Source organism: Osmerus mordax, chromosome 22 (assembly GCF_038355195.1).
Source record: "Osmerus mordax isolate fOsmMor3 chromosome 22, fOsmMor3.pri, whole genome shotgun sequence".
Lineage (NCBI taxonomy): Eukaryota > Metazoa > Chordata > Actinopteri > Osmeriformes > Osmeridae > Osmerus > Osmerus mordax.
The window spans coordinates 11,571,083-11,594,914 of record NC_090071.1 but is presented as its reverse complement, the minus strand read 5'-3'; the positions used below and the strand labels follow the sequence as shown (position 1 = coordinate 11,594,914).

The following is a 23,832-nucleotide window of genomic DNA, read 5'->3' as shown; positions in this document are numbered from 1 at the left end:
CGTGCCATTTGACAGATAAAGCATCCCTGTTACAATAAGCTTATCTTGCATCTACTGCTTCTGTGTACCCAAGGTAGCTTCCATTAGTAGAAACATCTCTGTTACCACCTCCCTCCCTCCCCCCATACCAAGTCCCCAAACTTTCTCCTCACCCCTTCCAATGTCTCTCTGCCCTCCTCCCGCCACCTCGTCCATCCTCCTCCTCCTCCCCGGGTCTCAGGCAGATTGTGCGCGGATGTGATAAATACATCCGATGAAGCTCTCCTAGCAGCATCTAATCTGTTCTTATCTCTGTGGAGCAGGACGACCTCTGACCCCAGACGTTGCGTTGCTCCTGGTCAGCCTGTCGCCCGTTCTGCCATGATCCCTGAGAGCTCCTCAGGGGCCAAACATACTGGGGCTTAACTCCTCATGGCGAGACAGCACAGTGGGTGTGTGTCTGTGTATCTGTGTTGTTGGGATGTGTGTAGATGTAGTGTAAAAGACCGAGAGCTAAAGAGTTCGAGAGAGGCTCAGCAACAGTCACACACGCACATACACACACTTACAGTACACAAAATGACCTGTAATGATGTTCTAGTCAAACAATGGTGCAGAGGATCTAGCCTGTAATCTGATTCGTTTTTGGCATTTCAAATTTTCCTAAGAAATCTACAATGGTTGGAGATTGGTTGGTCTGCCTTCTGCTTTCTCCTTCCTGTCTGTTTCCATGGAGACGTATACTTATCCTGAGTGTGGTCAGGGGTCAAGATTTTCTGTTGTGCTTCCTGTTTTATCAAGTTTCCAAGAGCTGTCATCCAATTTATCCTCTAAAGATACCAGACGCAATTTCTCAAGCAAAGCCTCCTTCCTTCCTTCCTTCCTTCCTTCCTTCCTTCCTTCCTTCCTTCCTTCCTTCCTTCCTTCCTTCCTTCCTTCCTTCCTTCCTTCCTTCCTTCCTTCCTTCCTTCCTTCATTGCATCCTTCCTTCCTTCCATCCTTCCTTCCTTCCTTCCTTCCTTCCTTCCTTCCTTCCTTCCTTCCTTCCTTCCTTCCTTCCTTCCAGTAATTAGTTTTTCTCAATTGCTTTGGCTCACTTCTCAAATAAGAATTAGAATTAGATTTTTTTTTCTAAAAAAAATAAGTTCAAATTGCTAATCTAAAACTAGTAGTTTCTTGTTCACACCAGATTTAATTTCTTACTGTAAATATGTAAGACAATTGCAGGTTTTGGCTCAATTACTACATCGACATGGCTTGCTGATAAAAACGGATGAGTTGATTCTCAGTGAACTTGTCATAGATGGAATGGGAATTGTCTGTGTAACAGAAATGTGTTTTTAACACAAAATCCATTTACAGCATAGGCCTACATTCAAATGTGCACATCCATTTTCTGTGTGTGGGAGAGTAAGCAGTCAGTGTCAACCCAAAAAGTTAACAAAACTGATATTTGTACATGTGAAAAATTATCTGAACATTTTGACCAGAAAGGCTCACACAAAGACAAAACATTTACATTTATTCATTTATCAGACGCTTTTATCCAAAGCGACTTCCAAGAGAGAGCTTTACAAAGTGCATAGGTCGCTGATCATAACAACAAGATAGCCACAAAAACATTGCGAGTAGCCAAAACATGAAGCACACATTGTGAACAACCAAAGTAAGTGCCAAAGGGAAGAACCATAAGAGCATGTAGTTAAACAAGTTACAAGTGCAAGTGTACCTGTGGAAAAAGCAAGCAACAATAATAAAAACAATATATCACAGCGAGTACAAAAATTTAAATCAGTTACCACTAACCACAAGAGCAACAAGTCTCTAAGCAAGAGTCATTGTGATCCTTGAGGAAACTAACATCGGGTCAAGTGAACCATTCCTAAGTACCGTTGTACTCCCGGAACAAGTTCGTCTTAAGCCTTTAACCTTTTCATTTTGATGGCATTGGTAAAATACAGCTCTGGAAAAAAATAACAGGCCTTTTTCTTTCCTTTCCTAAAAAGCTGAGAAGGAAAATTGAACTCATCTGTTCCTCATTCAAAACTTCCCTTATCTAATTATTTGGGAAAAAAGGGAAAGGTGCAGTGGTTTGTTAAGTTTTGAAGCATTAATTACATATTTTAGGTGGGTTACTGCATTTTGCAGACATGCAACAGAGTTGTGATGTACTATGAAATACTTGCACATAGTTAAGGAAATGCTAAGACAAAATAAAATAAAAATCCTTCTCTGACTTACTCCCCCTGAAGGTCATAGCTGATCTAAATGGCTTGACAGGGCAAAGCACTGAAGAGAAACTCCCTGTATTTGACATATAATATCATATGTGCAAATACATCAATGTCGTTCTAAACCCACTCTGCTACAAGTTCATGTCTAAATTGTTGAACTTGTAACCTTGGAAGGTTCATAACTGTTTAATATTTTTGGACAAACGTCTCCTGGAGGAAGGAATCCAATGACAGTTCTGGTGAGAGGATTTTATCTCCATTCATGTCTCGGGTAAGACATTCCCGGGAGCGCGAAATTGACGCGGCCACGCGCATTTAGAGGACATCACATCAGTGCAGCTTCGTGTGACCAGTCTCAAGAAACTCACCACCGACTTCTTGGAAAATATTTCCCATTGGAGAAGTAAAGTGCAATTAAATGAAAAGGAAACTAGTTTCAATTGAGTCTTATATGTTTGGCATGGATAGCAGGCTATCAAAAAAGTGGTTGAGAATCCAAATCAACAGCTCTTTACGACGCACCATTTAAATACTAAGCGCAGAAAGAATGTCTTTTGAGGAGCCGTTTGATTACTCTTGGGACATGGCGCATCAGCACCCAAATCTATCCGTGGCGCGCGGAAACATAACACTCCCCTCTGAACAGTCGATGTGGTCTACCGGTGTCGCCATCGCCGCTGTTTACGGTGTAATCATAACCGTTGGTCTCATTGGTAATATAACGCTCATTAAGACCCTTTGCTCCACCAAGTCGGTAAGGAATGTACCGAATCTGTTCATGTCGAGTCTTGCGCTCGGGGACGTGCTCCTTTTGGTCACCTGCGCACCGGTGGATGCCAGCCGGTACCTGGCGGACGAGTGGCTGTTCGGTAGAGTGGGATGTAAACTCATACCGTTCATACAACTCACGTCGGTTGGCGTATCGGTGTTCACGCTTACTGCGTTGTCCGCTGACAGGTGAGCAAAATTATTGAAATGTGGTAGGCTATAGAGACGGAACATGATCTCCGTTCTACATGCTGTGAAGTAGGCTAATGCGCACCAAGATGGAATTACAAATTGAACTTTTATAAAAGTAGCCTGTATTGAGGTTGTGTGGAGGAGACTTCGTAAGGGCTGCAGTAAGCTGAACGAGATGGAACCGCTTTCATACGCCTTGCGCGTACCGATTAAAATGTGCAGGATCAAATCAGTTTATCTGATAGATGAGTTTGCAAAAGAGTGCAACCACAGGTCTCAGTTTATATTTATGAGCGTGAAATAAAACTATATAGCCTAGTTATGACATAATATGCAGTATATAATTATGATCATCTTCACACACACAAGCACACACATGCACCCACACACAAGTGCAAGATGTTAGTCATACTTGGTCATTCCTTCATCACCACATAAAAGAGAGAAAGCCAGGTTCAGTGTCCAAGTCATCTGTCCTGCTCCTCTTTCCTGGTCCAACTTCTACAGATGTATCCGTCTAAATACTGCCTCAAACTACCTGCTGACAGTCAAGATTGTCTCCCTTGCTCTCTGTTAACGCAGGGCAGGGAAGACAACTCAGCAGAATCATGTGTTCATGTATCCCAAGTTGTTGATGTAAAACAGTCATTTTGTAGGAAACATTTGGGGTTTCGATCCGCACAAAACCATAATTGCGGTAGGATAAAGTAGGTGTGTGTGTTGGTGGGGGGCAGTTAGCTTTGTGTTGCGGATGTCATATATTAGGAACATTTATGAACATTGATGAACATTCATGAACATTTATGAATGTATGAACATAGAGTCAATCCAATCAAATCACGTTGATATGTATAGCCCATTTTACAAGCCATGTCACATAGGGCTATAACATAACACCCGACAAACCCGCCCCATGCTCTCCCTTCCCCTATCCCCTCCCACACCCTCTCCCTCAGGTACAGGGCCATCGTCCGGCCCATGGAGTTGCAGACCTCCGGCGCCCCCCAGGGGATCGTGCTGAGAGCTGCGGCCATCTGGCTGTTCTCCATGACCCTGGCCGTCCCTGAGGCTGTGTTCTCCGACCTGCACGCGTTCCACGTCAACCACACCGACGAGAGCTTTGTCACGTGCGCCCCCTACCCCAACACCGGCCAACTTCACCCCAAGATCCACTCCATGGTGTCGTTCCTCATCTTCTACATGCTCCCCCTGCTGGTCATCACTGTGTACTACTTTTTCATCGCTAGGAGCCTAATGCTGAGCGCTCGCAACATGCCCGTGGAGGGGAACGTACACGTCAGGAGACAGGTGAGGCGGCCGTGTTGCGCGAATGAGTCCATGACGTGATGTGTGCTTGTCAAAGCGAGCGAGCGTTTTGGCTATTTGGCAAACATCGCTGTCTCCCCTCCTTCTCCCTCTCCCTCCCAGGTCGAGTCGAGGAAGCGTTTGGCCAAGACAGTTCTGGTGTTTGTAGGTTTGTTTGCTGTCTGCTGGCTGCCCAGTCATGTGGTCTACCTGTATCGCTCCCACCACTATGGACAGGTACACACCCTAGCCCTAACGCTACATACCTACCTTAACCCCAACCACTATGAACAGCTACTGTACGCACCCTAACTCTGACACACCTACCCTAAACTAATACACCCCAGCCCCATACCCACCCCAAAAACCTCAATGAACAGGCAAGCACCTACACTAACTACCCTCTCTCCTCCCTGTCTCCCCTCAAGGTGGACACCTCCCTGGCCCACTTCCTGTGCAGTGTCGTGGCTCGCGTCCTGGCCTTTGCCAACTCCTGCGTGAACCCCTTCGCCCTCTACCTGCTGAGCAGAAGCTTCCAGAAGCAGTTCAACGAGCAGCTGTGCTGCTGCCAAGCCCTGATCCACCGGAGGTCCCTGGCGGCCGTGCGCAACAACACGCACCTCACCTCGCTGCGCAGCACACACCACTCCGTGGCCAGCGTCAGCCTGGCCAATGGCAACACGCCTGTCTGCCAGGAAGACTGTGTGTAGGGGGGTAAGGGGAGTCCATGAAGGGGGGAGATGGAGGAGAGAGAGAGGACTGTGTGATAGTGTAAGGCCTGTGAGTGCTGTGAGTATGGTCGGGGAGATGGGCTTGTGTGTGTGTCCAGGTGCTGTCTCCTGGCTGTGTGTGTCCAGGTTCTGTCTCCTGGCTGTGTTTGTCCAGGTGCTGTCTCCTGGCTGTGTGTGTCCAGGTGCTGTCTCCTGGCTGTGTTTGTACAGGTGCTGTCTCCTGGCTGTGTGTGTCCAGGTGCTGTCTCCTGGCTGTGTGTGTCCGGGTGCTGTCTCCTGGCTGTGTGTGTCCAGGTGCTGTCTCCTGGCTGTGTGTGTCCAGGTGCTGTCTCCTGGCTGTGTGTGTCCAGGTGCTGTCTCCTGGCTGTGTGTGTCCAGGTGCTGTCTCCTGGCTGTGTGTGTCCGGGTGCTGTCTCCTGGCTGTGTGTGTCCAGGTGCTGTCTCCTGGCTGTGTGTGTCCGGGTGCTGTCTCCTGGCTGTGTGTGTCCAGGTGCTGTCTCCTGGCTGTGTGTGTCCAGGTGCTGTCTCCTGGCTGTGTGTGTCCAGGTGCTGTCTCCTGGCTGTGTGTCCTGGTTGTTTTATCTGAGCATTTCTTTATTACTTTTACCACTTGCTGTGATTTCATTCAAATTGGAAACAAAAGGATGAAAAAGTGTTCAGTTCATGGCTTAGTCCCAAAAATACATTGGGATGATCCTGTCTTGTTTTCAAGCATTAGCTAATGTGGTTGTTTTACATGAGGTGAGTCAGGTGGCTGAGCGGTTAGGGAATCGGGCTAGTAATCCGAAGTTTGCCAGTTCGATTCCCGGTCATGCCAACTGACGTTGTGTCCTTGGGCAAGGCACTTCACCCTACTTGCCTCGGGGGAATGTCCCTGTACTTACTGTAAGTTGCTCTGGATAAGAGCGTCTGCTAAATGACTAAATGTAAATACATCGTTGTGAAGGAATTTTCCATCAACGTAGTGATACTTAAAATGTGTGACATCTTTGTATATTCAATTGCATGAAGAAACGTAATAAATAAAAGTATTTAGTGTATATGTTACAATGCACCTAAACAGAAAGGACACCTGACTGAAAGATTGGCAGATTGCAGTTGAAAATGTAGGGTATGCATTAAGTACATGTAAAGTATTTGTACAGTGGTCCTTGGAGATCGTGATTCACCTTTTCAAGCTCCCTGATGAAACTACCCTGATTAGCATACCAAATGTGATTGGCCTTGACACGGCTTGACATGCAGATCAGGAGCCAAGCTTTCATTGTGCATTATGTAAAGTACTTGCTGATGTAATCCCTGCAAATACCTGTAGAGTGCTTTATGTTAGAGAGGTTACTTAGTCTAAGTGTACTTTTCATGTTGTTTAAAAACATTGTTCAGGTAATACTATTGTGTGTTCAAAGGTAATTCAAGTTATACATGTCTACACAAGTTATACTAGTGACTATAGACGAGGTCTTCTAGCCACCTGTCCTTTGTAACTGAGTATTTAGTGTGTGTGCAGGTGTCTGTGACTGTGAGGTAGCTGTGAAGCTCGATGACGTGTCTGCCATGTTGTCAGTCCTGTGTTTATCTTTCTGTGGAACAAGACAGCAGTAGCCTAAAGGCAGGAACAGAGCGTTGTGTTGATAAAGATGCAGTCAAAACCACTGAATGTGCCTCTTTGTGTTGTTGCGTGTCTGCGTTCGTGTGTGCAAGCACGTGTTTGAATGTATCAGATAAGTCTTGCGCGTGTGGTTTTAGCGCACGTGTGCGCTCTACTGCGTGTGTCACTGAGAGAGAGCGAGCGAGAAAGAGAGAGACAGGAAACAGGAAAAACAGCAGAATCCAGAGGCATTCATCCTCTCCTCGCTGCTTTATCACATCTGACCCCCCCTCCCCACCACAGATGGAGTGGAAGGAGGAAAACAAAATGAAATGAAATCGTATATATTCAAATAGAAAACACATCCAGTGTTCAAAACATGTATCCTGCCAAACAACCTAATGTATCCTGCAAAACACCATGTATCCTGCAAATTGAAGTGCTGCATTCTAAACTACAGACACACTTATCAAAATCTCCATTTTGCACCAAATGGCCCACATTTCATTTGTCCAAAGCACACTGTTGTGCTCAATCAAGAACACTTTCATCTTTGTTGGCGTTTGTCCTACTAGCAGATCTTTACGGAAATATACTGTTGACACAAAACTTTTCTTATTTTCTCCACAGCAAATGCACAGCATATACAGTATACATTGCAGTTGTGTGAAACAAAAGAGAAATTGTGTCAAATGCAGCAAACAAAAAAGAAAACTTTGAGGAAAAAACAAACCCCTCCTTCTCACTCTTCCTCTCACTCTCCCTCGCCCTATCACTCCCCCTTCATCTCACTCTCCCTCCCTCTGTCCCCCTCCCTTTCACTATCCCTCCCTCTCTCCACCTCCCTTTTACTCTCCCTTCCTCCCTCTCCCCCTCCCTTTTACTCTCCCTCTCCCTTTCACTCTCCCTCCCTCTCCCCCTCCCTTTCACTATCCCTCCCTCTCTACCCCTTGCTTTCACTCTCCCTTCCTCCCTCTCCCCCTCCCTTTTACTCTCCCTCTCCCTTTCACTCTCCCTCCCTCCCCCTCCCTTTCACTATCCCTCCCTCTCTACCCCTTGCTTTCACTCTCCCTCCCTCTCCCCCTCCCTTTCACTATCCCTCCCTCTCCCCCTCCCTTTCACTCTCCCTCCCTCCCTCTCCCCGCTCCCTTTTACTCTCCCCCTCCCTTTCACTCTCCCTCCCTTTCACTCTCCCCCTCCCTTTCACTCTCCCTCCCTCTCCCCCTCCCTTTCACTCTCCCTCCCTCTCTCCCTCCCTTTCACTCTCCCTCCCTCTCCCTCTCCCCCTCCCTTTCACTCTCCCTCCCTCTCCCCTCCCTTTCACTCTCCCTCCCTCTCCCCCTCCCTTTCACTATCCCTCCCTCCCCCTCCCTTTTACTCTCCCTCCCTCCCCCCCCTTTCACTCTCCCTCCCTCTCCCCCTCCCTTTCACTATACCTCCCTCTCCCCGTCCCTTTCACTCTCCCTCCCTCTCCCTCCCTTTCACTCTTCCTACCCCCCTCCCTCTAGCTGCAGTGTTCACTTCCATTGTTGGTGTGAAAAGGTACTCCCTGTGGTCTTTTCACTGCGCTTACATTCTCTTGACGAGTCAACGAATAAGCTATGAGCTGTTTGGCCAGAAGGCGCGCATATTGGCTGCCCCCTTCCCTCCATCAAGGACCCTCACAGCTCCAGATCCCTCAGGAAAGCAATAAATATCACGGCAGACCCCTCACACCCTGCCATCAGTCTCTTTAACCTTCTCCCCTCTGGACGGCGATACAGGGCCATCATGACCAAAACATCACGTCACCTCAACAGTTTTTCCCCCCAAGCAATAGCCCTCCCAAATAACTCTTCCACATGAACTTGATGGCACTTTATTTAACTTTATTTAACATTACTATCGTTGCACTACCTCCATTCTTATTTATTATTTTGCTCATACTGGTACTATCTGTCCTTGTATTGTTGTTCTGTTTTGTTTTGTTGTTCTATTTGTGATGCTATATATATATATATTTATGGAAAATACCAAATCTAATTCCTAGTATCTGTATACATGGCAAAATGTATACAGAAATGTATACAGATACCCCCCCCCCCCCCCAGACAGAAACAGGCCTCATAGCAACTGGACCACACCTGAGTGTCGGTTTCAATAATTATGCGTTCTGTGTCATTTTAGCGTGTTAGTGGGAGTCAGGTGGCTGAGCGGTGAGGGAATCGGGCTAGTAATCCGAAGGTTGCCAGTTCGATTCCTGGTCATGCCAACTGACGTTGTGTACTTGGGCAAGGCACTTCACCCTGCTTGCCTCGGGGGAATGTCCCTGTACTTACTGTAAGTCGCTCTGGATAATAGCGTCTGCTAAATGACTAAATGTAAATGTAATGTAGTGTAACGCGGGGTGCAGGGAGGACCCGAGGAGACAGGAGTCCAAAACAAAGGGTTTTCTTGAGAAAGACCACGGCGAATCCGGAAACAGTAAACGAATGACCAACTTATCGACTTAAATACCAAACGAGACACGGGTGAACGCGACACCACTAATGAGACCATTGAAAGACAAACAACAAGACACAGGTGAACCTAATGACCGCAGCACACAGAGACACAGATGGGAAGGCAAACGTGGCTGTGACAGTTAGCAACTGACAAAAACTGTGAAGTGATCTATACAAAAGCCTTTGTGCTTCAAGTCCCTGTCTGGTATTGAAATAGGTTGTGTTTAATTTCTTTCAATTAGTTAAGCGTAAGCTTTCGTCACAACCTTCCGTTTATAGATAAGTGTCCTGTCAGAGTCTCTGGGATTCGAGAAACAGGGTTAGGGTCGTATCTCTATCTCTGGACTACACACACCAACAGGGTTGGGTAGGGCTGTGTCACCTTCTAGACTAGGGAGGGAGTTAGGGTTGGGTTAGAATGGAGTTAGCATTGGGATAGGGTCAGTGTCAGGCCCTCGTGATTCTCTGGGCCAGGGATGAAGTTAGGTTTTGGTCCCTGTGTCTCTGGCCTCCACACATCTATACCACAGTCCCTATTAGGAGTTTGGTGAAGCAGAGAGACTGCAGCCACCTACTGCGTGACAAGTTAGTCTCATAACTCTGCCATGATGAAGGTGGTTTGTTTATATAACAACGGTGTGTGTGACGCGTGTCGGTGTGTGTGTGTGCTTGGGATCTGGCCAGAGCTCACACCTGCATCAAATCAATGATATACTAAACATGTCGGTCTGGAAGTGGCACGCTTGTTATGCTTCGCACACAGGAAGACACACACATACAAAGTCTTGTGTGTGAGTGTGTTTCTCTCTCTCTCTCTCTCTCTCTCTCTCTCTCTCTCTCTCTCTCTCTCTCTCTCTCTCTCTCTCTCTCTCTCTCTCTCTCTCTCATACACACTCACATACGTACACACACTCACGCACACACACACTCAGCGAAAGTTACTTTGGCAAAATTGTTGCTTGCTTTGTTCTCACTGACAGTGTTTGACTGCAGCCCTCCGCTGTGCCTACTTTTCTCAGCCTGTTTACATGCTGACAATAAGCAGAAATTATTGAATTTCAATTGCTAGGACCTGTTTTTCAATACTTTGGTCACATTTTACCATTCAGAATGCCCTAATGCTTCCAAAATGCTTCATACGAGACATATATCCGTATATGTCTTGCCCCCCCGTACTTGTCTAATCTCCTCCAGGGTCCCACTACCTCCAGCTCCCTCAGATCCTCTTCCTCCATACACCTGTCTGTCCCCTCTGCCCGCCTCACTACCATGGGGAGTAGAGCATTCAGCCGCTCTGCTCCCTGTCTCTGGAATGCACTACCCCAACTAAGAAATATTGACTCATTCCTCCATTTCAAATTGGAACTCAAAACCCATCTGTTTAAAACTACATATTCCACTTGATGTCAATTATGCTTCCTGCTTCTGTTGTTTTTAATGTTGTTGTATTCTTTGTTTTTGCTGTTTTTAAATGTATTTTATATCCTGTACGGTGTCCTTGAGTGCCGAGAAAGGCACCTTTAAATAAAATGTATTATTATTACACTAGCAAAGGTTGTCACTCAACAAGTACACTTTGTCACTCATAAAACATTGACCTAAAAACCATTTGCAAAAGGTAGCATTACATAATTTTTCTTTAGTAAAAATCTCTTTACAAAACAAGAATGGCACAATAATTCACTGCAGTATATCTTACAGGAATTAATCAGACATGCAATATGCATCAGTATTACATTTTTTGGGGGACATTGAGTCCCAAATACAATTCAGTCAGTTGTACACCATCTACAGTTGCAATGCTAGGCAACCCTGTCTGCTTCATCTGGTCACAGGTGCTCATCCACATCACATCTTATGACATCTTGGGCAACACATCTAGGAAACAACCTTTTGGCATGCCTGGTCCATTCCTGACAATCTTCTGCTGATGTTTCCAGGCAACCAGCTTTCATTGTTTCCGGGAGGGAACAAATGTATCTGTTGTATTGATAGTATTTCCCTGATTAGATGTGGAATATATTTCAATATTACTGTAGAAATGTTGCTAATTGCTGTCCAATTTTGTGTTATGTTAGATTTAGAATGTACGTTTAACCATTTTGAAAAGAGTATGTAGACATGCAAATGGTCAGGAGGGTAAAGTTTTGGTGGTGGTTGTGTCTGAATGAGAAAATAATTAATGTCATTTGAAAGATGTCTATGAATGTATTTTGTGCCAAGGCAAATTCAGTTTCAATGTCTCAGCCATGGCCCATTGGTATGGAAGCCATGCAATGGAGGTTACCTTGAGGACAGGAACTGTCAATCAATGTAGAAACAACAATACTACAGTATTGCAGACACGTTTCTTTACGTGGAAAAAAGCAGATAGGGCAAGTACATATTTGCTTGGAAGGCAATGGATTTGAAACAGTATCTTTCCAAAATCTCTGTTCATATTCAATCCTACATACTATATCTCTCTGAAAGTTTCCAATTTCACAACTTTCATCAAAGGCAGGCATAAATGTCTGACTTGGCCTTTGCCTCTGACGCTGCATTTCCTAAGTCACGGATGTCAGACCTGAAGAGGTTATTTACTGGAACCGCGTTCCCAGCAGGGTATCTATTCACCCAAACACAGACTGGACCTGAGCATCAAAGAGACAGAGGGGATGGAGGGATGAGAGTTCTTCTTTATCTCTGCCTGGCAGACTAGTGTGAACACGGACCATCCAGTGAAAGAGTAGCTGATCCTAAGATAGAGACAGGATAGGAGGGGAGTGGAGAGGATAGGGGGAAGAGAAGAGGAGAGGCAAGGAGAGGGGGAGAGATGAGGAGAGGGGGAGGTGGGTGTAAGGGTAGAGGAGGGGCAGAAAGGGAGGAGAGGGGGGGGAGGAGAAGGTATAGACAAGATAGACAAGACTAAATTAGAGGACATGTGCGGTGAGAAGAAAAAGAGAGCAGATTAATTTAGCAAAGAAAATGAATGAGACAAGAAGAGATGTGATGTGAGGAGACTGGAGGCTGGTATGGAGGCTGGGGTGGAAGCTGGTGTGGAGGCTGGTATGGAGGCTGGGGTGGAGGCTGGTGTGGAGGCTGGGGTGGAAGCTGGTATGGAGGCTGGGGTGGAGGCTGATGTGGAGGCTGGGGTGGAAGCTGGTATGGAGGCTGGGGTGGAAGCTGGTATGGAGGCTGGGGTGGAGGCTGGTGTGGAGGCTGGGCGGAGGCTGGTATGGAGGCTGGTACGATGTTCTGTTCCCCGTCTGCTGTCATCACTGTGGGGCTTAGAACATTCCAGATCAGAGGCAATGAACCTTTACACACACACAAGTCCCAAACATACACTTACACACAAAGATCGCAGCCTTCTACAGCCTAACCCACTGCTTTATTGTAGATCCATACTTTTCTTTTCTTTTACTAAGTGGGTAAGATACGAACAAAGTGGGTCAGATGGCTGAGTGGTTAGGGAATCGGGCTAGTAATCAGAAGGTTGCTAGTTCGATTCCCGGCTATGCAAACCAAATGACGTTGTGTCCTTGGGCAAGGCACTTCACCCTACTTGCCTCGGGGAGAATGTCCCTGTACTTACTGTAAGGATAAGAGCGTCTGCTAAATGACTAAATGTAAATGTAAAGTGTGTGTGTGTGCGTGTGTGTATGTCTGCGTTGTTCCCTGAGGAGGCCTTTTAGAAGCTCTGTGGCTTGTTCTCACCTGAAGGCAGGAAAGGACAGAACACACTCTCTCCCAGACACACACACACACACACTCACACACTCATACATATATGCCTTTATGTATGACTGTAAAGTGTTTGTCACCTTATGAAAGGACAATCCATTACCAAAAAAATCCCTGTCCCTCTGTTTTCTCTCTTTTTCTCTGGGCCCTTTCTCTCTTACCCTCTCTTTCCTCCCTCCCTCTCTCGCTACCCTTCCCTCTCTTACTCGGTCACTTTCTCTCCTTACATCCCTCCGTCTCTCGCTCTCTCTCCCTCCCTCCCTCCCTTTCACCCTTACCTTCTCTCTCCTGCTGGGCTGGTGTGTGTTTTGGCAAATGTGGTCCAGATGAAGACCCCCCACCTGTACCGCTGCAGGCCCCACCTGGGGCACGCCTGCGGGTTCCAGCAGAGCCACATTCATCACCGCACACTCAGGTACTCTGATGAAGACCCGCAGCGATATCCTGACAACGCACCGTCCACGCATACAGAGCAAGCTTTACCAGCCCAGTTGGATAGACATTCACATTTGTGAGTCTGGAATGTGTGTCTGTGTTCAAGAGGAGAACACACACATGCACACACACGTGTTGGAGAAAGCGACATGCTAGGGAACGTGTTTCTGGGATACTCATGTGTTTCTGTGACATCAATATCTGTTACCCTAGTGTATCTCCTGTGGATTGGCCAACCTCACTCCACGGTGTCAGTACAGACCACCCACGCCTGCGAGAAGGGAGTACCAATGAGGGGAATGATTGGGAGAACTGATGAGCAGAGAGACACACCCCTGTTACACAAGACGATGTGGGAGACTGAAGGGTTTACTATTGTGTGTTTCGGAACATCAAATCTTACCTTACATTACCTCATTCATGTCGTACATGACAACATCCAATATTGTGTTACTCTATTGATTGATATTGATTCTTGTATTTCTTGCATGGCCAGAATCTCTTCTCCCCCTCTCCTGTCATGTTCTCTCCTTGCCTCTCCTCTCCCTCTCTCCTCTCCTCAGACAAAGGAATGGAGACAGACTGACAGAGTGAGCAGACAGACAGACAGACAGACATGCAGACAGACATACAGACAGACATGCAGACAGACAGACAGACAGACATACTCTCACAACGAAGAAAGTCAAACAAGGTAACAGGTAATAAATGAAACCTAATTAAAACCCGGGGTGACTCATTTTCAAATTGAAGCTCTTTAAGGACGCCCGTATTTCAACCCCTGCTGGCAAGATATGCGCCCTCCGACCCTCACACACACACACACACACACACAGACACACACACTCACACACAGGCTGGGCCCAGGGACAACTCTGAGCGTCTGTTGCTTTGTGTAGCGTCTGGCAGGAACAGATTAGAAAAAAGACAGTGAAACACATTCATGCAGCTTGCTGTAGGAAGAAGGAGCCACAGAATGAGATGGCACCTTGTTGCATGGACGTGCGCAACGTGTGAGTGTCGCTGTGTGTGTGTGTCTGTGTGTCTGTGTCTGTGTGTTGTGACCGGACGAGACTGACACTCGATTCAGCTGTCTTGCGCAGCCCAACGTTCCTCTCCGTGTCCTCATCCCACCAGCATCAGTGTTTGTTGGGGACAAACACTCAGGGCTTCAACGTTCAGGGCTTCAACTCCTCATCCCTTCATCTCCACCACTTAGCTGCTGCCTGTGATGAGGATGGTGTTTATGATGATGCTGATGGTGTAATGTCACCATCTGATCCATTTAGCAGACACTTTGATCCAAAACAACAAATTGTGCAAATTGTGCAAATAGTAACTGGATACATCTTCTATATCTATAATGACAAGGTTGAAATGCAGGAGTCCGTTCAATACTGAAGCAACATTTTCAAAACTCTTCCCACAGTCTGTATTAGAAACATGCAGGTTGGCCAAACAGTTAATCCCTCCTCCAAAACTCACTCAAACCATCAAAACACTTTATATGTCTCAAAATTAGCTTGTTTGAACTTAACACTAGCATCAATTCTCTCTCAGAAAGCAAACATTGTCACTCATAACACACTCACCTGAAAAAAAAACTAACAACAGGGAGCATTACAAAAAGGATCAACTTTTATCTTTGAAGTTGGAATGATTTTTCACGTGAATCAGTATTTCATGATAGAACAAAAATGACACCTTTTCACTTTGGCTACAAAAATCTTTACGAGAAGGAATCAAGAATGCAGCAGTTTGCTTCGGTTTCCTCTGTGTTCTCCATATCTTTGTATATCGTCATTTACTTTAGAAAAACACAAAGTTGAAACACAAAACCAAAGGATCAATGATAATAATGCAATTGCAATAGTAATGACGAAAAACAACATAGACCACTGTCTTGGTCTTCCTTGTCCGCCCCGTATTCTCTCGTATTTCAGTCTGGTTACTGCAGAAATGCACCGTATAATTCGGTTTTGAATGTTCTTTGAGCAATTTTGGAAACAGTGAATTAGCATTTGAAAAATGTGCTGCAGATAAATAGTGTTTTTCTGGTTGTGGAGTATGAATAAGAAAAGAGGATGGGTTTTGGTAAACGTGGTCATTGAATGCATTTTATGTGAAAGCACTGAAAAATGGTCCAAATGGTTCACTTTGGTCCATGTACACGTTTCGCTGACTGTGTGGAGAGTTTTGACAATGTGACTTCAGTTTTGATCAATGCTGGTCAGCAATTGAAAAAAACCCGCTAACATATTGGCCTTTGTATACTGTAATAAAGCTATGTTGTCATGTAACTCCACTTTGCAAGGCTGTTCAGAGAGAGCGATAGCTAGGTCTTCACAGATTACACTTAGTACTGAAAACACTTTATAACACTTGCACACACACACATTCACACTTTCACACGCTCTTATACAAACACACACATGCATGCACACGTGTACTCAAGCAACACACACACACGTACACACAGTCACACAAACACACAGTCATTGGCTTTGTAGTGACAACTCCATCTGACTAGAAGAGATGTAAAGAGAGAACATTTCAGTTCCAGAATGTTCCGCATCCATGCTCCAGTAAGAGCTGGCTCAACCTCACCATTGAAATGCCCCCTTCCTGGAAGACACTGTGTGTGTGTGCGTGTGTGTGTAAATGTGTGTGTGTGTGGTTTCCGAAAGTGTCTGAGTCTGTTTGCATGTCTAAATGTGCATATTCTTGAATGCATCGCTGTATGTGGATGTATGTGTGTGTGTGTGTCTGATCGTTGTGTGACAGTGTCTCCAAGGTCCAAGATTAAATGTCAGTCACTCTAAAGGTCACCTCTCTCCTTGTCTCTCCTCTGGACGTGTCTGACACACACACAGAGACTCCTTGACGTGCACACACACACGCGCGCACACACACGCATACACACACCCACTCCTCAGGTGTTTCAGCATCAATGCGCCCATCAAAGGGCTGTCACAGAGCTACTGTGGAGGTGACCCCCCCCCCCCCCCGGCTCCTTTTACGCCATCCCAGAGTGTCACTCAAGGGGCTTGAGGAGAGCAGAGACAAGATCCCGCTCATCAGCACCGACAGACCCGTGTGGAGGTCTGTCTCCCCCTAGAGGAGGCCGGGAGCAATTTCAGGCCCCAGCGCCTCACCTCACTGCTCACATCCTCCACATGCCGTACACAGCAGGAGAACGTTCTGGAAGGTTAGGGTGAGAGGAAAATCTCCACACACACCTACATAAACACACACCTTCACACGCCAGGTCCACTGGTCAGTTGCTTCTGAGTATCCGTAGATCCAGGTTGAAGCACAGCGGTGATTGTTTTTTTCAGCAGCCGATTGTTTAGAAGCCGCTAAACACTGGAATGAGTTGCCTCTACGTGCCAGGCTGGACTCGACACTGCATGTTCTCAAATCCCATTTTCAACACAGTATGACAGCTGCCTTGCTTTGTTTGTTTTTTTATGGCTTTTGCTACTCTGACTGTACAGCACTTTGTTCGACGGTTGTTGTTTTGAAATGTGCTCGATAACAAAACTTGACAAGAAAAGATGCCCACCACAGAGATGATGAAATTATAAAAAATACAATTCTTTTAATGTAACATACATGTTTTGTTCAGTGTACGGGGATAGAGAGAACAGGTCATTTACACAGAGGGACTAACAATGCACACACACAGGGTCCACTGTAGTACAAGCTGTCACAGTAGTGCTGGTTAGTCATCTGGCCATGGTTGCGGTTAGTAGGGTTTAATCACGCTGGTATAAATAGGTCTATAAATAAATTAATGTTGTTGCCTCCTGAATCTGAACTTCGGGAATCCACAGGAGATTGTCAATGGTTATCCTGTCCTAGTTACAGGAAAGAGAGACAGCCTTTATGTATACTGGAGCTCTGTTCTACTGTACTGTACTCTGCCATCGTCTACGCTACTTTCGCTTATTCTACTCTACCATATGTCCGTACTCCACTCTACTGGACTGTACTCTGTTCTACTATCTGAGGTTGACTGGTGTCTACTGTACCTGGGTGGAGTCGTGCCATCGGGGGTGTCAGGGCTGGAGAGGTGGAGCCACACAACCACATCTCTCCAGGTCAATCTCACAGTCAGGTCCGCCCCCACTAAACGTCAACTCCACTGGGGGGGGGGGGGGAGAGGGTGAGGGCAGTGAAAGAGGGAGAGAGAAAGAGAGACAAAGGAGGGAGAGGGAACAAGAGAGAAGTATGACTTGGTGTTGGAAAACGGCTTGCCTTTAGCTTAGCGCAGTGGTTCTCAACCCTGGTCCTCAGCAGCCCTGGTCCTGCATGTTTGAGATGTTTCCCTGCTCCAACGCTACTGATTCAAAGGACTGAGTCATGATCTAGCTAAGCAGAAGCCTGGTAGCGACCATTCATTTGAATCAGGCGTGTTGGAGCAGGGAAACATCTCAAACATGGAGAACAGGGGTTGCTGAGGACCAGGGTTGAGAACCACTGGCTTAGCCAGCGTGAAGCCAGGGGCCCGAGCACAGACCTGGGGGACTGGAGGGGTAGAGGACACATCTCTCAGCCAGGCAGTCCCAGATCAAGCCTGGAGAACACAGCCTCCGGGGGTCCCCTGAGTCCGGACGCTGACGAGGGGAACACCTGAAAGAGAGGAGAGGAGGAGAGAAGAGGAGAGTAGTGAGAGGAGAGGAGAGAGGAGGAGAGGAGGAGAGGAGGAGAGGAGGAGAGGAGGAGAGGTGGGGAGAGGAGACATGGATTGAGGCGAGCATGAGAAGAGGAGGACAGGGGAGGACAGGGGTTTGGAAGAGGGGAGGGGAGAATGGGATGAAGAGGAAGAAGAAAGGCGAGGAGGGAGGAGAGAGGAGGAGGAGGGCCGGGACTGTGTTTGCAGTGTGACCATGTTATCTGTACGTTTGTCTTTACTGTAAGTCTGTCTCTGGGTGCGTCACTCACCCGTTCCTCCTATGGGGTCGAGCGTGGCGGCGTATCAGGGCGGGCTCCATGCACCTACACTGCGTGTGATTGGCCACTCTGATGAGGACAGGCTCTGGGCCGTACTTGAAGGGGATCACACTGAGCAGCTGCAGAGGACATGAGGTCAGAACACACACCTACACACACACACACACACCTGCACGCCACACACTCACCTACACACACACCTACACACTCACCTACACACACACCTACACCCACACCTACACACTCACCTACACACACACCTACCCACACACCTACAGGCACACACACACAAACATACTTACACACACAAACACACCTCCACACACAAACACACCTACGCACACATACGTAAACATGAAACCACCTACACACACATAAACACACCTAAACACAGATGCATAGACACACACACACACATGCATACACACGTACACATGAACACCTATCCCCCCCCCCCCACACACTCCGCCACATGCACGCACACACACAGCCAGAACGTGCTCGTCTCTCACGGTCTTGTTGACGTAGGTGGTGCTTATGTTGCGGCAGGCCACGCCCTCCTGGTTACAGCAGCCTCCGCAGCGGAACACGGACACACACGGGGGCTTGAAGAACATGGAGGGGGAGGAGCCAAGCTCCTTGGCCACGTCGACGCACGCCTCCCGGGGCATGCACTGGGTGCTCTGCCACTCCTCGTCGATGGCTGGCGGGACACAGTCACACAGTCACACAGTTACACACACGGTGAGGAAGCGTTTGTGTCTTACAGGTCTGCTGGGGGGGTTTCTGTGTTTGTGTACGTATTTGTGGACGTGTGTTTTACAGGGCTGCGTCTGTGTGTGTGTGTTTGTAGGTGTGTTTGTGCGTTTTACTGGGGTGTGTCTGTGTGTGTGTGTGTATGTGTCGTAGGCTTCAGGGGCTAAAAGCGAGCTGAGACGAGAGCAAAGGAAACACTAAAAAGGGCCAGTCACAGTGTGTGTGTGAGAGTGTGTGTGTGTGTATGTGTGGGTGTTTGTTTGTGTGTGGGTGTGTGTGCACCTTTCAGTATCTCCAAACTGAAAGAGTCCGCGGCGTAGCGTGTTGAGCGGTGCGACCCTGACGAGGAGGAGGAGGAGGAGAGGAAGGAGGAGGAGGAGGAGAGGAAGGAGGAGGAGGAGGAGCGGAATTTGGGCTGCGGGGGGGCTTCCAGGGTTTGGAGGTTCTGACGACACTTCCAGAGTTTCCAGTCAGGGAAGTCTGTGAGACGCAGGAGCTCCTCCAGACTGGAGGCCGAGCGCACCCTTCTCTCCCACTGCTCCCTGTTAGAGTCCTGGGGGAGGAGGGAAAAAGGAGGAGGGCGGAGGGAGGAGGGAGGGAGGGAGGGAGGGGAGGAGGAGAGAAGTAGGAGGAGGGAGGAGGGAGGAGTAAGGGAGGTGAGGAGGAGAGAGGTAGGAGGAGGGAGGATGGAGGAGGGAGGAGGAGGGAGGAAGGATGAGGGTGGAAAAGGAGGAAGGGAGGGAAGGAGGAGAGAGGAGGGAGAGAGGGGAGGAGGAGAGAGGTAGGAGGAGGGAGGAGGGAGGAGGGAGGAGGGAGGAGGGAGGAGGGAGGAGGGAGGGAGGGGAGGAGGAGAGAGGTAGGAGGAGGGAGGTAGAGGAGGGAGGAGGAGGGAGGAAGGATGAGGGTGGAAAAGGAGGAAGGGAGGGAAGGAGGAGAGAGGTAGGAGGAGGGAGGATGAGTGTGGAAAAGGAGGAAGGGAGGGGAGGAGGAGAGAGTTAGGAGGAGGGTGGAGGGAGGAGGGAGGAGGAGAGAGGTAGGAGGAGGAAGCAGGAGGAAGAGAGAGGAGAAGAAGGGTAAGAGGGAGGAGAGAGGAGGGAGGAGGGAGGGAGTAAGTGTAAGTTAGTCTGAGGGAGGCGTAGAACAGGCGAAGGGGATAGATAGTTAAACTGAGAGGCTGTCTGCAGGGCATGTGGTACCACCTCTTCTCCACCAGAGAAAGCTGCATACTCATGCACCAATGTCATCACACACACACACACAAAGCAGTCAAACAGTCAGCTGGAAGAAGCATATTTACAAGTGTGGGAGGTGGATGGAGTACTCAGATCCTTAGGGAAATCCCAGCATAATCAGTTAGACATAGATCGTTAAAAGCAATCCTGCTGTCTATCCTTCTCACACACCACACACAAGCACACACACATACAACCGCAAATATACGGAGATTCAGAGCACAGTATATCCCTTTGGCAGAGGTCTGTAGAGAGCAGCTGTTTGTCTGTGTTCTCTACCGCCTGAAGAAAGAGTGTGACAGAGGGGGTTTGGACACATACGTTCAAATCAAGACTGGTGTTGATTGTGCAAGCTTCTACTGTGTGAAAGTGTGTAGGGTTGTTATGGCTGGGGATGATGCTGGGGATGGAGGACTGGGAGGGGTGGAGGACTGGGAGGACTGGAGGACTGGGGGACTAGAGGGGTGGAGGGGTGGAGGGGTGGAGGACTTGGAGGACTGGAGGACTGGGGGACTAGAGGACTGGAGGGGTGGAGGGGTGGAGGGGTGGAAGGACTGGGAGAAATGGAGGACTAGGAGGGGTGGAGGACTGGGAGGACTGGGAGGACTGGAGGACTTGGAGGACTTGGATGACTGGAGGACTGGAGGGGTGGAGGGGTGGAAGGACTGGGAGAAATGGAGGACTAGGAGGGGTGGAGGACTGGGAGGGGTGGAGGGGTGGAGGGGTGGAAGGACTGGGAGAAATGGAGGACTAGGAGGGGTGGAGGACTGGGAGGGGTGGAGGACTGGAGGACTAGAGGGGTGGAGGGGTGGAAGGACTGGGGGTCTCGGGGACTGGAAGACTGGAAGACTATTCTCCCAGTGGATGTGAGAGCAGGGACAGATCTGCTTCAGAGCTCAGCAGGCTGCCTGGTTTCCCTCCATTTGTGTTGGTTATGTAACAATCGGATCTCTTCAGTATGACATGTAGGTGTTGCTGACAAGCTGACTGGTCGGTTGGCAAGCTTGCTGCCTAGCTGAGACAATTAAGAAAGAGAAACAACTACACCGAATACAAATGTTCGAGGGAGAGAGAGAGGGAGAGAGGGAGAGAGAGGAAGAGAGAAAGAGAGAGAGAGAAAGAAAGTGTAATGGAACGACGCCATTTCGAAAATGCCATGTCTCTCCTTCCCTGGCTCTCTCTGAAGTTTCTCTGTAGAACATAACAACTCAATTATCCTCAACTATCATTTCCCCTCTGCATCCCTCTACAGTGTTTATGTAAGACCACTCTCTCTACCGGCCGCCAGTCCTGGAGCCAGACTCACAACCAGACTCACTATACCCCCCAGGTATAGAACCACATCAGTCTGTCATGAATTGACCCAGGCAGAATATATGCAAAGAAATAGCTACGCTAACATGTATAATATGCTACATAATGCTGTAAAGCAACCCTGCCCTATGACGTGCTACAAAAATGACATAATAACTAAGCGATGATGAGTTGGTCTACGTCCTGTTATGCTATATAAAGTTAAGCTATGTGGTGCAACACAACATCATGTGATGCTTCAGTACCAAAAGCTAAGCTATGCTGAGTTCCACAGTTTGTTTTGCTAAATAATGCTAAGCTACCCTACACTGCTCTGGGCTCACCGACCAGTACTGTATCCAGTCATATTTAGAACCACATGCATCTTTACCCAATGGCAGTCAGATAGATGAGACAAGTCTGAGAGAGAGAAGCACAGGGAGAGGTTGGGTTCAAAGGTTACCCGACGTACTCACTCTGAGAGTGCTGGGGTCTTCTTCCTCCGCCATGGTGGTCTTCATCAACAGGAACACCATTACAGACACTCCCACGCAACCACTGGTCTTCATTGTCCTCATCCTCCTCTTCTTCAGTCTGCTGTCAACCAAACACACAAGACATGGTGCTGAAAAGGACTGGAGAGCCGCTTGGTACCCAACCAGCCGTAATTGGACTTGGTTTTTCACAGACCCTCCCCCTCTATCCACACACAGACACACATACACACACGCACATTCAGGGCGATGCGTGAGAGCCAGACAGGTTTAGTCGCAGTAGTGTAACCTAGACACCCCTGTGGCCAAATGGTGCTAAACAGTCTTTTAAAACACACCTTTGTGTCTGCGTGGCAGCTTTGATGCTGGGGGGGGAGGGTTTGTTCCGGGAGGTTCCGGGGGAGGTCCGGAGGGCAAGGGTGGGGGGGGTCTGAGGCGGGAGAGGGGGGTGTCCCGGAGACCACCGGCAACCCAGAAGTTCAGGAAGCTCGCACTCTCTCCTGAGTGAAGGCTGGAGTGGGTCGCGATGAGGCCCAGAGATTCTCTGACTGGTTGATACGTTTCAGCTGGGTCTTCTAGTGTTGCTTGTGTCTTGGTCCAGAGCCGAATCCACCAGCAGCGATCTCTCACCCCTCTCAAGTCCCCCTCAGATCTCTGTGTCGTGCGTTTGTGTTTTGAGTCCCCTGAGGGCTGAGTAAGCCACACATTCAGTTCCTATCCCCCATTAACTGTTGCTGTCAGTTCCTGCTTGTATTTGTGGTCTGCCTACTTGCCTGTCTGTGTGTCAGTTTACTGCCTGCCTGTCTGTCTGTGTGTCAGTCTACTGCCTGCCTGTCTGTGTGTCAGTCTACTGTCTGCCGGCCTGTCTGTGTGTCAGTCTACTGTCTGCCGGCCGGCCTGTCTGTGTGTCAGTCTACTGTCTGTGTGTCAGTCTACTGCCTGCCTGTCTGTGTGTCAGTCTACTGTCTGCCTGTCTGTGTGTCAGTCGACTGCCTGCCTGTCTGTGTGTCAGTCTACTGCCTGCCAGCCTGTCTGTGTGTCAGTCTACTGTCTGCCTGTCAGTCTACTGTCTGTGTGTCAGTCTACTGCCTGCCTGTCTGTGTGTCAGTCTACTGCCTGCCAGCCTGTCTGTGTGTCAGTCTACTGTCTGCCTGTCTGTGTATCAGTCTACTGCCTGCCTGTCTGTGTGTCAGTCGACTGCCTGTCTGTGTGTCAGTCTACTGCCTGCCTGTCTGTGTGTCAGTCGACTGCCTACCTGCCTGTCGCTGTCTGTGTCTCCTGCCGTACCCGTCTTTCACCAGTCCGCCAGTATGTCCGCCCGTGGATGTTTAATGCTCTGTCACACACACTGTTAGCCTATCCTGGCTCTCTCACACAGCTTTCTGCTCGTAGCTCTCACACACACACGCTATTCCAACAACTCCAGAAGGTCTGAGACTGCAGCTGCCACATGTGGTTTAAATGTGATCCACATGTGACCAGATCCCGTCCTACCCCGCCTCCACTCCCCGCCTCCACGCCCCACCCCCTCCTGTTGTACACCCCTCCCTTCCCTTCTACCAGCCCTCCCCCTCCTGTTCTACACCCCTCCCCTCTCATCATCCACCTGTCTCCTCCCCTCTTCCACCCTGCCTCTCTCTCTCTCTCTCCATGCTTACAA

The 23,832-nt window shown here is 48.4% G+C and overlaps 2 protein-coding genes across 5 annotated transcripts; one reads left to right on the top strand and one right to left on the bottom strand.

Moving 5' to 3' along the window:
* The first annotated feature begins 2,760 nt into the window (after positions 1-2,760).
* Positions 2,761-5,188, top strand: grpr (gastrin-releasing peptide receptor). The gene is made up of 4 exons (XM_067260855.1): positions 2,761-3,170; positions 4,130-4,481; positions 4,602-4,715; positions 4,907-5,188. The coding sequence occupies exons 1-4, from the start codon at positions 2,761-2,763 to the stop codon at positions 5,186-5,188; spliced, it is 1,158 nt and encodes a 385-aa protein (XP_067116956.1).
* An 11,829-nt stretch (positions 5,189-17,017) lies between these two features.
* Positions 17,018-23,556, bottom strand: vegfd (vascular endothelial growth factor D). Of its 4 annotated transcripts, none has more exons than XM_067260595.1 (9): positions 23,428-23,556; positions 22,511-22,862; positions 22,155-22,275; positions 19,436-19,706; positions 18,910-19,100; positions 18,389-18,516; positions 17,964-18,076; positions 17,476-17,588; positions 17,018-17,301 (listed from the first exon to the last, which is right to left on the bottom strand). In XM_067260595.1, the coding sequence occupies exons 3-8, from the start codon at positions 22,254-22,256 to the stop codon at positions 17,503-17,505; spliced, it is 891 nt and encodes a 296-aa protein (XP_067116696.1). In that variant the 5' UTR covers positions 22,257-22,275; positions 22,511-22,862; positions 23,428-23,556; the 3' UTR covers positions 17,018-17,301; positions 17,476-17,502. The 4 variants fall into 4 exon arrangements, with proteins under 4 accessions (XP_067116696.1, XP_067116695.1, XP_067116699.1 ...); XM_067260594.1 differs by having other exon boundaries at positions 22,155-22,272; XM_067260598.1 differs by having other exon boundaries at positions 22,155-22,272; positions 22,511-22,855.
* Between the last annotated feature and the right edge of the window lie 276 nt (positions 23,557-23,832).

Excerpts from the sequence above, each read along its gene's own strand:
- grpr (XM_067260855.1), top strand. The coding sequence starts at position 2,761 with ATGTCTTTTGAGGAGCCGTTTGATTACTCTTGGGACATGGCGCATCAG. Across the intron at positions 4,482-4,601 it reads ACGTACACGTCAGGAGACAG|GTCGAGTCGAGGAAGCGTTT; the intron begins GTGAGGCGGCCG and ends TCTCCCTCCCAG. Across the intron at positions 4,716-4,906 it reads GCTCCCACCACTATGGACAG|GTGGACACCTCCCTGGCCCA; the intron begins GTACACACCCTA and ends TCTCCCCTCAAG.
- vegfd (XM_067260595.1), bottom strand. The coding sequence starts at position 22,256 with ATGAGGACAATGAAGACCAGTGGTTGCGTGGGAGTGTCTGTAATGGTG. Across the intron at positions 19,101-19,435 it reads CAGTTTGGAGATACTGAAAG|CCATCGACGAGGAGTGGCAG; the intron begins GTGCACACACAC and ends GTGTCCCGCCAG. Across the intron at positions 17,589-17,963 it reads CTACCCCTCCAGTCCCCCAG|TGGAGTTGACGTTTAGTGGG; the intron begins GTCTGTGCTCGG and ends CCCCCCCCCCAG.